The 15,692-nt window shown below is 35.6% G+C and overlaps 2 protein-coding genes across 3 annotated transcripts; one reads left to right on the top strand and one right to left on the bottom strand.

The window, feature by feature from the left end:
- Nucleotides 1-1,629: 1,629 nt before the first annotated feature.
- Nucleotides 1,630-6,951, top strand: LOC128880748 (mitogen-activated protein kinase 1). Of its 2 annotated transcripts, XR_008457910.1 has the most exons (9): nucleotides 1,630-1,851; nucleotides 2,779-2,905; nucleotides 2,984-3,094; nucleotides 3,168-3,419; nucleotides 3,499-3,666; nucleotides 3,739-3,927; nucleotides 4,009-4,141; nucleotides 4,219-4,396; nucleotides 4,561-6,951. XR_008457910.1 is itself a non-coding variant. In XM_054131139.1 (8 exons), exons 1-7 carry the CDS (start codon nucleotides 1,727-1,729, stop codon nucleotides 4,132-4,134), a joined length of 1,098 nt encoding a protein of 365 aa, XP_053987114.1. In that variant the 5' UTR covers nucleotides 1,630-1,726; the 3' UTR covers nucleotides 4,135-4,141; nucleotides 4,219-6,951. The 2 variants fall into 2 exon arrangements, 1 of the variants encoding a protein (XP_053987114.1); XM_054131139.1 differs by having other exon boundaries at nucleotides 4,219-6,951.
- A 2,191-nt stretch (nucleotides 6,952-9,142) lies between these two features.
- Nucleotides 9,143-14,843, bottom strand: LOC128880747 (nuclear cap-binding protein subunit 3-like). Its single transcript, XM_054131137.1, has 8 exons — nucleotides 14,412-14,843; nucleotides 14,070-14,236; nucleotides 13,612-13,763; nucleotides 13,092-13,484; nucleotides 12,606-13,006; nucleotides 12,386-12,535; nucleotides 12,048-12,316; nucleotides 9,143-11,572 (listed from the first exon to the last, which is right to left on the bottom strand). Exons 1-8 carry the CDS (start codon nucleotides 14,532-14,534, stop codon nucleotides 11,428-11,430), a joined length of 1,800 nt encoding a protein of 599 aa, XP_053987112.1. The 5' UTR covers nucleotides 14,535-14,843; the 3' UTR covers nucleotides 9,143-11,427.
- Between the last annotated feature and the right edge of the window lie 849 nt (nucleotides 14,844-15,692).

The raw sequence follows: 15,692 nt of genomic DNA, 5'->3' as shown, positions 1-15,692 counted from the left end.
GCATATGATATGCGAGGAGGTGGCACGAGAAGTTGATGGTACGTATCTTATTCTATCCGAATTTTTGGTTTTGGTATCAGTTAGGAAGTTTCAGGAGATGTTAGGAGATGCTACGAAATGTTGGATGGTGTTGGGTGGTGTTAGAGTATGCTAGGAGATTTTAGAGGAGGTTAGGAGATGTCAGAGGGTGTTAGGAGGTGTAAGGAAATGTCAGGAAGTGTTAGGGGATGTTAGATTGTATTAGAAGGCATTAGGAGTTTTTGGAGTTGCTAGAAAATGTTAGATGTTAAGAAATGTCGTTGGGCCCCTGCGACGAGTAGGACATCGAGCGACGGGGAGAACTGTGGTGCCATAGTTCATCAGATCCCGCCATCAAAGGTTTGATGGTCGCCCTAGGTTAGGGGGAGCCCAATTTGTGTCCGTAAGAGTTCTCGGGACTCCCCCATAACGCAAGATGTGGCACCGCGTCTGAAGGTCGCCGTGGAGGTTTTAATGGGCATAACCCTATACTACCTCCAACCCGTTACCCTGAGTGGGTGGCAGATTTCTGTTATCAGATTTCCTCCACAAAAAAAAGAGAAAAAAACGAATCAGAGATATTAGAAGTTGCGTTTAGGTTGCGAAAGAGGCGTTTAGCCATAGACTACAGACTCTAACAGTTAGTTAGTTATTTATTTACTTTGGATTTGTTACATGGTTCGCACATACCCAAAGATGGCGTTCGAGGTACTCGTTTCTCCCCTCTTGCCCACCGAAACTTGTCACTTTATGGGGAGTATACCTCTCCCCTCATCTTTTAACAAAATAATATATTACAAAAATAAAAACAGTCTTTTCTGTTAATTTTATCACATGTGTTTCTTATATCTATATCCTATTCCATACCTTAAAATTTCAGATTGTTTAATATTAACATTGTGTTCCCATAGAGAGGGATGAAGTTATTTTCTTTACATTTTCGCTTAGTCTACATCTAAGTCTAATTCCTAGAAGAAAATTGCGTTTACATATAGAGTGTAATTTCTTTTTTTTACCTTACATATATATTCTATAGTCATATTCTTATTAGCCTGTATTCGATTGTTTGCTTATGTGCTTACATTATCAGACTCTAGACAGATGTATAGAGTTCTATACGGATTCTATAGAGATGTATAGACTCTATACAGTTTCATGAATTTGCAATGGCAACGTAATATGGCGAACGTGGCTTCACTCCGGGTTCAGTCAGAGATGGGCAAACCCGATGTTTTGAATAAATCTGAAGTTTAACGATGTGTTTGTCCCGTTTCCTCCTTTGGAAAATTTCAAAAGAGGAAACGAGACAAACATATCAGCAAACTTCAGATTGATTCAAAGCCTAGGGTTTTGCCCATCACTGGTTCAGCTTATACCCTATATTCCTATGTCCGTGCATAGAACTTGTTATTTTCAATTGTCAAACATCCACTGCAATAATAATACAAATAGATCGTTATTCAGAGTTCTTATTCCTAATTTATTATTCAAATAAAAATTGTATTCGTGTATATTGTATAGAAACTTGTGAGAGTCCACCATTACCCGTGGCCCTCTAGCAGCGAGCAACAGGAAGTTTCGACACTTCGTAAATTAACGAGCAATATGTCTTCGTAAGTCCATTTAATTATAGCGTCGTTCGTGGCGAGTCGGCAAAGAAGCAAGGCTCGGCTAGCGACTTCGCCGGAGCCGCAAAATAGTTGTCAAAATGGCGGGCGAAGGTTCTGCAAGTGTGAATCCAAATTGCGAGGTCGTTCGCGGACAAACATTCGAGGTCGGCCCGCGTTATACGAATTTGTCGTATATGGGTGAGGGTGCCTACGGGATGGTCGTGTAAGTGTCTTCGAGTCAATTCACTTCGTTACACCTGAGAATTTTGGGCTGTCTGTCGACTGGGTGACAGGCCGAAAGATAAACAATCGGAAACAAATTTGTCACGCTAATTGCTTCGTTTCATGGTTAGATTCTCGTTCCTCGACGCGTATCGAACGTTTTGCTCGTGACTTGACATCGTGTGCAGCCGCTATTAAGCGCTACTCATCGTTATGTATCGTTGCCTTTTGGCGCCAGTTTTAAACGCGATTGTCACACCCTTTCGAACCCCCTGCCCACTTGCGTGCAGCGTCACGACTTCCTTGTTCCTTGTTGCTTATCACTCGCTTATCGGTCTTATCAGCTTATCGTTAACGAGATCGCGATTACTTCCAGAAATACTTTAATACCGTGACGAATTTCTGTGCCATACAATTTATGAACCTGAGAAATATGCTGTCTCGTATTATTCCGCGAGAATAGGTTGTTCTTTTGACAGTAGAAAAATCTAGGTCTTCATTCTTTTTAGACGAAATCGGAGCGATGTGATTTTTGATTCGTATTTGTTTCACTCTTTTTTATCAAATATTTTTTTACGAATACGTAACATTCGATATTATAGTTAAGACTATATCGTATTTAATTTACCGAACGTATTCTGTAATATTGAAGAACTACTTCCTGCATTGTGGTTACTGATTAGGGGCCGAGTATTACGTGAATTTATTATAGCATTCTTTATCACAGTCAGTCCCATGAGTTCCATAATTTCACATTTTCTCTTGTTTGTGGAAAGAAATAATTTTCCACGCAAGAAAAGTATTTCTAATTTATTTATACTCACTCGTAATATATAACTTTAAAAGAATTGATACAATATTTTTAAATAAACAAAATATGTATAGGTTTTGTATTCTATATAAATATTTTAGAATTTTCTTTTTACAGATCTGCTTATGATAATGTAACAAAAACAAAGGTAGCTATTAAAAAAATTTCACCCTTTGAACATCAGACTTACAGTCAAAGAACTTTAAGGGAAATAAAAATACTGACCAGGTTTAAGCATGAAAATGTGAGTGCCTTGTTATCTACTCGTGGTAACAACTACAAATAAGATACAAGTCGTATTTACATTGTTCCTCTTTTGCAGATAATAGATATAAGAGATATATTAAGGGCACCTACTATAGAACAAATGAAAGATGTATATATTGTTCAATGTCTGATGGAAACCGATCTCTATAAACTCCTTAAAACGCAGGTTGGCGTGATAATGCTGCGGATTAAAGTAAACAGAGATTACGATACATTTAAATCTCTTCTTTTACTTTCAGGCTATTAGTAACGATCATATATGCTATTTTCTTTACCAAATACTACGAGGATTAAAGTATATTCATTCGGCGAACGTATTGCACAGAGACTTGAAACCAAGCAACTTGCTCTTGAATACCACATGTGACCTTAAAATCTGTGATTTTGGTTTAGCCAGAGTTGCCGATCCAGAGCATAATCATGCTGGCTTCCTCACCGAATACGTAGCGACGAGATGGTACAGAGCGCCGGAAATAATGCTTAATTCGAAAGTAATTAATAACTTAAATATCCAATTTCAGCTTAAAACGGTTGCGACAGTTTATTATACCTCATTGTCCCTTTCCACAGGGCTATACTAAGTCTATAGACATCTGGTCAGTAGGTTGCATTCTTGCAGAAATGCTTTCAAGACGAGCAATATTTCCTGGCAAACATTACTTAGACCAACTGAACCATATATTGGGTGTCCTTGGATCACCTTCTCCCGAGGATCTCGAGTGTATTATAAACGAAAAAGTATAAATTGTTCATTTGCATTGCTGCATTCGTAAACTCGGTCCCTTATTTTTAAAACGTTTTTTATTTCAGGCACGAAATTATCTTCAATCATTACCATACAAACCAAAGGTTCCATGGACGAGTCTCTTTCCAAACGCTGATCCACGAGCTTTGGATCTCTTAGATAAAATGTTGACGTTTAATCCAAACAAGCGAATCGTCGTAGAAGATGCACTTGCGCATCCTTATTTAGAACAATATTACGATCCCGCTGATGAAGTACGCATTCTCTTAATTAATTTCAATATCGGATATTCTTCATGTCTGAATATTAACGTGTAAAAATCATTGTTATTTCAGCCTGTCGCGGAAGAGCCATTTAAGTTTGACATGGAGTTGGACGATCTTCCGAAAGAAGTTTTAAAACAATATATCTTTGAAGAGACTTTGCTATTCCAGAAGAACAATCAGGAAAACGCTATGTAGTCTACTGGTAATTGTCTGCGTTCGCCTACATTTACACGGCTTATCTACAATAATCAACATTCAAAGGAATTCGTAACGTTCCAGCTGTCACGAGTGTGCAGGACAACCAAGAAGGAGGGGGACGCGTGTCGTCAGAGTAACGGAACTGTACTTCCTTTAAAGTTGTCTACTGATCGAAATAAGAATCGAAAAACTTTACGAAGATATTGGATCGAGAATTGTCGGTTCAACGATTAACAGGCGGAAGGGAGCGGTGAACGAGGTAAAAAAAAAAAAAGAAAAACCAAACAACCGCAGTGTCCGTGCATACACACTTGTACATTCGCATGTCTCTACCGAAAAACAAAATACAGTGTTTTTTTGTTACATTGAATGCATAATAATATTAATTTGTACAATAACTTTTATTTATCCCGAATTATATAGGTAACGCTAGTTGACGATTATATTGTTAATCACCGTCATACATTGTCTGTGATTTAATTGCCGAGTGAGTGGACGCAGTCGGTGTTCATGTACGAGATAATTCTGAGCCACGTAGCACGGCGACCGATGATAAAGTGAATGCGCACGACGAAAGAACTCGTGGAGAAGTATGCTTGTTTCTAAACCGAGTATACAGTGCCTGTGTCAGGGATGGCCAGAACGTATTTCGAAAAGTATTCGAACGGTGAATATCTGAATTTGTATTCTGTTCGTAGTCGAATGCTTAAAAGTATTTGCACGTTGTATTCGGTAGCTGTATAACTATGGAATACTTTTATTCTGTATCGTTGTCGAATGGCAGAATACACGTATTTAATATTCGATAAAGTACATGCGGATGTCGATATATTTGATTACAACAGAACGCAATCTCGGGTTGTTCCTCGCTTATCTAAGTACAGAATATATATGTATATTCAGTATTTTAGGCGTATCTCGGAGATAGGGCAAGATTTTCATCTAGATACAAATTTCGAATAACGAATAAACGATAAATAACTTTTTGTTCATTACTGATTGAATCAAAATTAAAACTTAAATTATAGAATGAAATTATTTTTCATAATGAACAAATAAAAGTTTATTAGATCGTATAAAAATTACGAATATATTGCTATACGGTATTTCTGTTCATCTGTTATTCGAACAAAATTTTGCCCGTCTCGGATGTACTTCAGTTGCGGAATCATTCGAATATGGCTATCCCTGGTACTGCGAAACAACAGCCATTAAAGAAGTCACCGAAGTATTTGCAGATAGTTTCCTTGTGTTATGTAACTCAGTGTCATCATTCTTATTATGGTAGCGCGTACCTTGCAGAAATTCTTTTCTGCCTTTTATCGGACTTAGCTTGTAGAGGAGAGGAAATGGAAGGAGGAGAGAGAGAGAATGCGAGCGCGTACGCGTGAGATGGAGCGAGTGAGAGGCGCAAAAGAAGAAAAAAAAACGTTTATTCATAGTTAACTGCATTCGATGCAGCTTCCAGTTCTTCTGAACCATTTAATTGCGTCTTGTTTCACAATCTACTGGTATTATTACACTGATACTGCCATTCTTGTGCGAAGCGCATGGTGTTTGTTTGAATGTATCCGTGTATTTTCTATACTTTTACATTTCCGATCTTTTTACACGCTAGAATACGTATCACTTTCTGTTTCTATTTTATTAACGATTTTGTGGAACTCCTATATATCGTTGTTCGAGCAATTAGTAATATCGTAGTGTATTCCTTTTCTACGTTTGTTTAAAACCAGCATCATTTTAGAGCCATATTTGTCTCTAGTGGAATGCGGTTTTCTATGATTCAAACACTCACCATGTGAGATAGATGTATGTAAACGTTCTTGTTCCGATTCATGTTTTTTCGCTCTAAGTGTACGTGTATATTCGAACAATTCTTGTTTAATGTTCGATATGCTCCTAAATTAATTGCGGCATCGCGGAGAGAAATGCGACGAAGGGAGAAAGACAAATTACACTTTATGTAGAAGAACGTGTCGTCGACAGTGAAAAGACAACCGTGTCCGATTGTGATAACGAATATACGAATTTCGGGTGATATCGAGGCACAAGTGAGTCGTGAAATTGTATCTAAACGAGCGATTAATTGAATTTCCATTTGCCTTGAATAGAGTATCTAAATACTACGCAAAACTAATCGAAAAGAATAAAAAAAATTTTTTAAGGATGCATTCTAGTTCGAAGCGTTAAAAGTTACGAAATATTTAAGAACCTTTCCAAAGGAAACAAATTAATATTAAATTTCGTTGGCACATTTATATACAGTTCGAGTAGCTCTATAAATTCTTTCATGTCCATCCGCATAATTTTGTAAGAGGTAGACGAAACTATCCGAAACTATTGGTTGCACTGCTTATGTTTTGAAGTAGAATTTCACTTTTCACCTAGAACTAAATTTAGAGTATACTTTTAACTTCGTCGAACCAGTATGCCTCCTTATGACCGACAAGATTATAGTGTAGTTTTCATCACGAAATCTTCAAATATTAATGACAATCGGATGACGAGGACACGCTTGGAACGAAAAATGAAAGAAATGTTATTCTTGTCTCCGAAATCAAAGTTCTCGATGTATCGTGCGAGGTAAATGATTGTAGATTGATAAAAGGTCAGAACAGAAGTAGGATGTTGTTAATAATAAGAGCAGGGAGAGAAAGAGAATGGAAGCGAGAATGATGCAAAGCGAAAGAGTAACAGGAGTGCAAAAAAAGAAAAATACGAAAGATACAGTGTTAAAACACTTTTGCCTCCCTCAACTATCAGATCTCACGTTCTTCGATGCATCCAATAAAATGTTCTTGATAACACGTCGATGGTGTCTATTCGTATTTTACTCGAGGCGTCGATAATCAATTACTTGTGGCACTCGCGACAACGCTTCGTTTGCCTCTGATTCGAATGGCATTCTGTTTACGATTTAACAAAAATACTCCAGTGATTATTGTATTTTTCACACTGGTGTCCTCTTCAATCTCACAACGCATTTCGTTTTACAGAGCCTTGAAGGGTTATTGGATTATCGATTTAACCTTGTTGCCACGCGTATCTTGAAGCTTTGCGAACGATTTTAATATCTCGTTAAAGTATGCAAGAGGAGTTTCAAGAATTTAACGAAATCAAGAACCTGCAATTCATGTCTTCGTTCTTACGTCTGAAATTCTGAAATTCCACGAGGATATATCCGAGAAGGAAGTTCCGATCACTCGAGGAATTTGAAAAGATCGAGAGAATGTTCTAAATTTTGAAACTGTATGAGAATATCGGGAGAAAAAGTTTTATTTGAAAAAAGTCACCGTTTACCGATTCTCTGAAACACAAGTCTTGTTTAATATTAACAAGAGTAGAGATCGGGAGACTCGACTGGGAATTTTTAATGTTTTTCTTTCTTTATATTTTGTAGACGTAGTCATTTGAAAGAATTCAGTTTACTTTTCAGAGAAGCACAGACACACAATGTGCGCGTTCCAGCAGCGGCAAGGATCAAACTCGTGTCTTTTTATACTTCGTGTCCTTGTAACTATAACTGTACCATTGACGTCGTTCGGATTTTTAGACGGTGATTTCATCCATGGAAATTAGTAATCAACCGATTACGTGGAACAACGCATTGATTTCCATTAGAAAAACTCCCTGTAAAGCAGTAGCGGCCAATATTCTTGTCTCTCTTGTTTATTCATTAATCGTTGAATAAAAATTAGAATTTGAATTATACTGTTCTATTTCACAATGGCCAATTTTATTCGAATAAAATGTTGCTTATCTCTGCTGTAAAGTCGTCTTTCATGCGAGCAATCGAAGAGGACACTTATTCGTTGAAATATGTGCCGGCTTATTAAATTCTTAATGTGTGAAGCGTTTCGATTCGTATTTGTCACGCGCTTGATGATACTGAAAATTTCTTGAACACTGGAAGCTTCGAAGCTGTCTCATTTTTCCCCAATTAGTTTCAACTAAATATTTCGTAATATAAAATGAATCGAAACTCAGGTATTTATTCTTAACTATGATCTAGCGTTAAATTCTTAGACGAGAATTAGAGATAGAAAACCTAGTAAAATTTTCAGTACATCCGCGCATCTCGAGCACGAATCCATTCAAGAAAGAATACAGGAAGAAAGCTCCAATCTTTGCACACTAATTTTCTTTCGATGGGATATAATCGTGCAATAAACTTTCGCATCAAGAGACTCTTCTACCAGTACTTTCAATTGAACGTGTAAACGTGAAAGGCTTAACGAATTCCAGTTAAAAGTTAATATGATTTTCACAAAGTCTGTAGAGAAACAATAATAAATGACAATTCTTTCTTCCTCGTATCCTTCCAAGATATGGTCTTTAAAGCTTGAATAATCTTGGATGTTAAGTGAACTTGACTGATTTTTGTCGAATCCGACGTTTTAAATATCCAAATCATTCTGCGTGTACAGTGGCTATGTGTCAGACTTTCGTGAATATATACACATGTATCTAAAGTTGATCCAAAGTCTCGTAGTTTTGAAAGCAACACCGTCAAGCGATTAGCACTGTGACCTGTTTGCCGAATAATTATCACGAGCTGCCTCGAGAAACCGAGGAGAAATTATTGGACCGGTCAGCCGATTCACGATATCGGTGTTCCAAATTCCCTTTTACGTTGAAACGAAGGTACTTGAATAATTTAGAAACATATTAGTCTGGAAATCGACGAATCAACTCTTAATCTCTTTTTTTCTGTAGACATAAAACTTATAATCGCAATATCAAATATTATGAGTTATCGCGATATCTTAATGCTATTTAAATGCCACAAATAATTGTCATCCCTGTGATCATGATATATCAAACACCGCGCCGTGTGCAAACGTACAAATCACCTGGAAGTATTATATTTTTTCTATCGTTAAGAACTGTTCAGGCAAAATTATCAATTTTCCATTTAATCGCGAAGGAAACATGAAGAAGGGAAACTAGTAACATTGGAACACCATTATCGCGAAGGAAAAGACACAGGATGCAAGTCGAATGCGAGCAACGATAGATCGTAGTGTTTAATATACATTGATAGAAATCTTATCAATATCATCAGGCCTAATATACTTAACGTTGCGTGTATTTGTTGTTGTTGCCGATTCATATCTTATATATCCGAATATTGAAAGAATATTTCGTCTATGGATTTTCAATGTTATACGTCATTTATGATAAAACAAAAAGAACAAAAAAAAATATATATATATAACGGGAGAAAGAGTGAGAGAATCGACGGTGGGGTGCGTCGTTCCGACATAGAAAAACAAAAACAGTAATTAGAAGAACATATTAACAGTTTTATGTAAGATAGGAGAAAGAGATCCTCGATATTTTGCACGATTGCCTTTTAACAAACGAGATTGATATTTTTAATTCTGCAGCAGAAATAAATAAGTAGGTAGTTGGCGAACGTTGAGACTAATTCACGATCGGGTAGACCGTTGCAAGTAATAAACTATTATAACCCACGTTAGAAAGTCAACTCACGGATAGCGAACGTAGTTAGACGACTTTAAATGATCATGCCATTTTGAATAAAGCACATTATATAATATAAATGTTCGAACGCTGAATGGTATCAAAAATATTACATCTCGTTTGTTAATGCATTAAATTACCTCGTGCCTCCAGCTGCATTCATAAAATTTAATACTGATCTTTGAAATGAGGTAATGGTATACAAGTAGCGAAGTATCGTTGTTCAAGATAATGAACAGTACAGAAACGAGATTAATTATTAAGAAGAAAGACTCAAAGTAACAATATAAAACTCCATGAATGCGGCTAAAGAATAATATTCCAATAATCCATTGTGTTCTTCGACGGGAAATCTTTCCTTTTTTTTTTTAAATTATCTTCAGCCATTTCTCCGAATAATTGTTATTCGTGTAAATGATGAATATATATATTATACATATATATGTATTGAAAATCGTAATTATCAATTATTGTATTTTAAATGACTATTCAAAGTATTATTGTGCTAATATAAAAGCGGCTTTATTGGTCAATTATTCGGAATCGATGTCACAATTATTCTTCTTCCTAGTTACTTGATCTCGATGGATCGTTTAATTAATCGTATTTTTTTGTTCGATGTGTAACAAAAAGTTCGTATTGCGATTAAGACGATTTAGACTTTAGAGGGCCGGTGAACTATCGTTATTAAACAGTACTTTTTTTGTTTACTTTTTTAAAAGTACAATTCTAAGAAATCACAGATCTCGAAATATTTAATTATTCACAAAATACATAAGGAAAATATACTCTAAATGCTCTGCACGTATCGTATTAATCGCGTAAAAGTTTATGTTTTATTTACACTTGTGTTGAGTATTTTGGAGTTTCCAGTTTTACTTTTGTTTTATCGGTTTTAACACTGAAATTTTTCAAAACAAATATAACCTCTAAAATTACATTGTTGCTTCAATGCACCATGCATTAAATATTCGTTTGCATACTTTCTTCTTTCGAGTAGAAGTTTACTCTTTCGAGTAGAAGTTTACTCTTTCGTTAATTATGAAGTATCCGAAAATATTTCTTCTCTTAGACGATATATGTATATTCTCAAATATCCAATGTTAGCATTATAATAGTATTATCATTATTACTATTATTAAAAGTGCTCGATGTTCAACGAACTACATGCGTAGACACGGACACACAAACGAATATTTAAAAATACATATTTCCCCATACCCAATGCGTGAACGAAAGTATGTTTTTTTTCGATTATTATCTATACTCGATAATGTTTATATACATTCCAGGAAGCACTCATTACCCGTTCGTTAATATTTTATACTGTTTTAAGAGTAGGAAGATGAGATCTAGTAAAAAATATTAATGTGTAACGCATTGGTTGCGTTAAAGACGTGCACAGCAAGAGTAAAGAACGTGGTAAGATTTTATATGTCGAAATGTACATATTAATTATACACTATCTTGGAAAATTTGTAGCTGAAGCTTGCAGCATAAAACTTTTGGCTACATCTGACGACTGTTTTTCAAATGGCCAATCACTGAAATTTATAATTGCATCCAATAACGCAAACAACTGAGATAACGCAATGTTGAAACATGATATTACATCAGTCGATTAATATCATTGATCGATAACTGCTATAAAAGTCGTATGGATCGCGACAGATTCGGCGTAATGAGTGCATTTTCTATATATCTATACACCAATTATAAAGTTTTGCACCACGCTGTACTCTTCACTGAAACATAACCATGTCTCACATTTCTGTGACAATTCGTTCGACTAATCAACAACTATTCCGTATCACTATCTTCTTCCGTGTATTTGTCATTTTTCACTTCTATCCTCAATGGGGAGCGTCCTCTCGCGTGAGCACCAATACGAGAGCGAAGATCACCGCTTTTCAAAGTACTCCTTAAATCTCGTACTTTCGAATGCCTTTAAAACATTGTTGTACGAGTCAAAACTATATTCATGTTAATTTTTCTGTAGATGTAGTTTTATTATTTTGTTAGAATTAAACGATCGCATAAAGAAATTAAAGAATATAGATTCTTTAGTTTTCTAAACAGTACAGAAATAGATATATTTAAAGTCAACATAGAAGACTCTCCTCAGACGCGGGACAGTAATGTGGAACAACTTAAAAAGAACACTTATAAATAACCTTAAAGCAGCCAATGTAGATCGAGGTAGAATGCAGGTGTACCATATCATATTTTTATAAATTTTAAAGTGGATAGAATAGATTACAAATGATGCTTCTGTCTACTTAGAAATTACTTATCTTGCGTTCTTTTTCATTTTTTCCACATTTATTGGTTTCAGGTACAATATTTCCGTATGTTTCAAAAAATCGAAGAATCTACATTAACTTCTTCCAAATTGTATATTAATTTCTTGCAATTCTTACCTATCCTTGACAGAGTTGTCGATAACTTCACTTTTTACATGGTTCAATCTTGCCCACACTGTAGAAGCAACGCGAGGTTTGTGCTGAACTACTTTTATCACGCTGCCTTTAGGTCCTTGGACTTCTTTTGCTGGTCTATCGCTATCCTCGTCACTGTAATCTTCTTCCTCTTCCTTCTCTTCTTCTTCTTCCTCCTCGTCGGATCCTTGCCACTCACCTTCTTCCTTTTCTTGGCTCTCATCATCCTCTACGATTTCACCATCTTCCTCCTATGTAAAATATACCCATAGTAAAAAATACGCCAATCATCCTTCTTTAAAAATGAGATTATGGCTGACCTCTGAATCGTTGTGTTTCACTGAATTCGGTTTCGTTACGTTTGTATTTGTTACAACTACTTGGATTGCATCACGGAATTGTGTTCCTGTTCTCGATCTACCGAGTCTCGATCGTAAATCATTGGCTCCACTTAAGCTGCATAACATTGTCTGCAAATGAACGATAATGTTTAATCAAGTCCTCGCTGTGTTCAGTATTTTCTATTAACAATTTACCGACTTGTTGTCGAAGTTTCGCGCGTCGTTTGTGTATCTTTTCTTCCTCGTCGTCTGCATGCATTCGCATTCGCAATACTTTACTCCTTTTACGCCATTCGTCTTCGCTGTCACTGCTACTTGGATTGCTTTCTTGTTCTTCCACGGTTGTTGGTTCTTTTGGAGAATGCTTTGCACCTAGTCTTTCCTTTACGCTACGCCCCTGATCTTTATGATCGTTCTTCGTATCGAAATCGTCCTCTACGAAATCATCGAGACCCCAGTTTTCCGACAATGCCCCCCACGGATTTTTTACACGTTTCTTATCTTTAGTATCGTCTTCCGGCTCTTCTTTGACTCTTCTTTTAGTTTGCTTGATTTGCTTGTACATTCGCTTGCGAGACTCTGTCAAGATTCCTTTAATACCTGTAAAAAAAAAGACATCAATGTAAGTTTCTCACATTTACTAAGTTATGTGTCAATACGTTACTTATATGGTGTGTAAAATTACCTCCAAAATTGGGGTTTCCATATTTTTTGTAATATTCACTCATTTTTTCCGCGTTTGGTTGCTTCTTATCAGCTCTAGTAGCGAATCTAAGAAATATTGCTTTAGATTTAGGGTAATCGATACCCTTTCTCCATAAACCAGGAGGTAAGGGACAATTGATATCCTTGATACTTATATAATCGTCTTGCGGTGTATCTTTTGTTACGTTTGTACTTTCATTATCATCGTCCGTTTCTTCAATACATTCTTCGGTAGCTACGTTATTCTCTTCGTCTGGACTGTTGTCGTGCGTCTTTATACTTCTTTGAGCGGCTTTGTCCAAACCAATAATTTTTTTTGATAATCCCAACATAGCTCTGGCTGCAGACAAGTTCTCTAACCATACCACGTTACCTAGAATACATTAAATATTAGTATAATGTTCGTAGTTTCGTATTTAGTTCATTAGAAGCCGAAAAAGATTCTGATTGTTTATAAGCATTAATATTAATATTAAAATAGTATATTCAACTGTTCTTACAAGACACATCATTAATCCATTCGAGGGAAGCTGGAGCATAGTCTTCAAAATATTTGAAAACATCTTTGGTGCTCATTTCTTCAGTTCCTCTCATATGTATCACATTCAATCTGATATTTTTGGTGTTTTCATTATCCTCTATAATGCCCATACTAAAAAGCAAGAGAATACACTGTACCACAGTTATCTAAACATTGTGCCTTGTCCACCAAACAGGGTTGTTCAAAAATTCAGAGACTCTTCTTGTGTAATATGTTTTATACATTTTGTTCTGGATTTACAAGTTGAATCTACCGGTAAGATTTATCTAACAATTCCTACCTTAAATGGCACAGTCCTAATCATTTTAAAAATTCTAAATCATTTGATAGTTTGTTAGTACAGAATTAATTTGAACTTGTTAGATAACCTTTACCGATAAGACCTGCTGGCAAACTAATATCTATAAGAATTTTCACCTAGAGTACAAGTCTTGCTCTTGATTGGACAAACTACTTTTTAATTTGTCCGTTAATCCAAAACGCTTAGCTCTCTCTTCCATTTTCAGTTTCTCCTCTTTGCTAAATATATCTACACCTGTCATAAACATACCACCACGATTCTCATAACGGCTGCCCAATTCCTTCTATCCGAATAAAACAAATAAATCACGTTAATTACTGTTTACATAACTCCTGGTTGGAGAATGAAATAGAGATATGAATAAGGAAACATAAAGCTTAAAAACAAAGGGTTGAGAAAGGAACTCGATCGGATTCTATACAAATTGCAAAACGTAATTAACGATAATATTTCTATACCTCTGATATTTGCATATTGCTTGAATTAAACGTTTTCACACTAGCTTGGTCAGAATCAACAGTTTTACTGTCATCCCCCGCAGGAACCATTTCCACATCCATAACCTCGACTAGATCTTCCATTTTTTAAGCTTTCGCTTCTACTTTATGACAATATTATGAAAACAACAGAGAAAACATGAAACACCGGTTTTTGGAATTGCTATGTATGCAACAAAACGCAAGAGAAACAACACGATAGGTTATGGTCAGTTATGGTGTACAGCTTTGACTACATAAACAGAGTAACTTTGAAGAGGCGAAACTCTATCAAACTTTAATGGTCTTTAGGGTCGAATGAATATGGCACTCATTAACCTTATTAATCACACAATTAACTTGAAATAGAATTAAATAATAAGCGTAGGAAATAATAAAATCGTCAATTTATCATTTTTTTAATTACTTGATAGTCCCAGTGGCGCCATCGGCGGGAAAACCCCCAAGTTTGTAGTGAAAATAGTTCCACTGTTCCTGCTAGGTGGCGCCACTAACTAAGGTGTCGATAATTATTGTTTCACATAAATAAAAGCAGATGAATGTTTAAATACTATATTAAAATAATATACTGGAGTGTTATAACGCAAGGAATCGTAGTATTTAAGCATTTATGCAAAATATAAAATAATGAATACAAAGGTGCCTGTTGCGACATCTAGCAGGAACAGTGGGAACTATTTTCACTACAAACTTGGGCGTTTTCCCACCGATGGCGCCACCAGTACCAAGATAAAATATTTAAAATAATAATAAATTGGCATAATTACGCACACGATAATCATTTTATTATTTCATATACTTATTATTTAACTTCATTTCAAGTTAATTATAAGGAAAATGAAATATTAGGAGGTTTATAAGTGCCATACATATATACGAAAATTAGTTCGACGTATTGACCGCTAGATGCCGATACGAATTCTGTGTCCATGAATCGAGCGAGCATACTTTTAAATTAAATATTTTATAATCGATAACCGGAGACAATGGGAACTACTTTCTAATTACTAATTTAGCAATCATTTCATCCAGTTGCGTTATAATAACTCAACAACACGACACAAATTATCTTATGTTTACAATTAATTATTACTAAGGTATGTTGTATCTATTTAAAGTTAAACGTTCTCTTAGTAGTTTTCCTTTTGGAAAGTTACATTCAGTTTGGTAAATCATTAAAAATTCAATCTTGATCAATGATCTACGTAAAGGGGTCAGCAATAACCGAAGAAGCCCTATCAG

The sequence above is a fragment of the Hylaeus volcanicus genome, chromosome 8 (genome assembly GCF_026283585.1).
Source record: "Hylaeus volcanicus isolate JK05 chromosome 8, UHH_iyHylVolc1.0_haploid, whole genome shotgun sequence".
NCBI lineage: Eukaryota > Metazoa > Arthropoda > Insecta > Hymenoptera > Colletidae > Hylaeus > Hylaeus volcanicus.
Note: the sequence above shows the minus strand (reverse complement) of the source record. Positions and strands in the feature narration are given on the sequence as shown.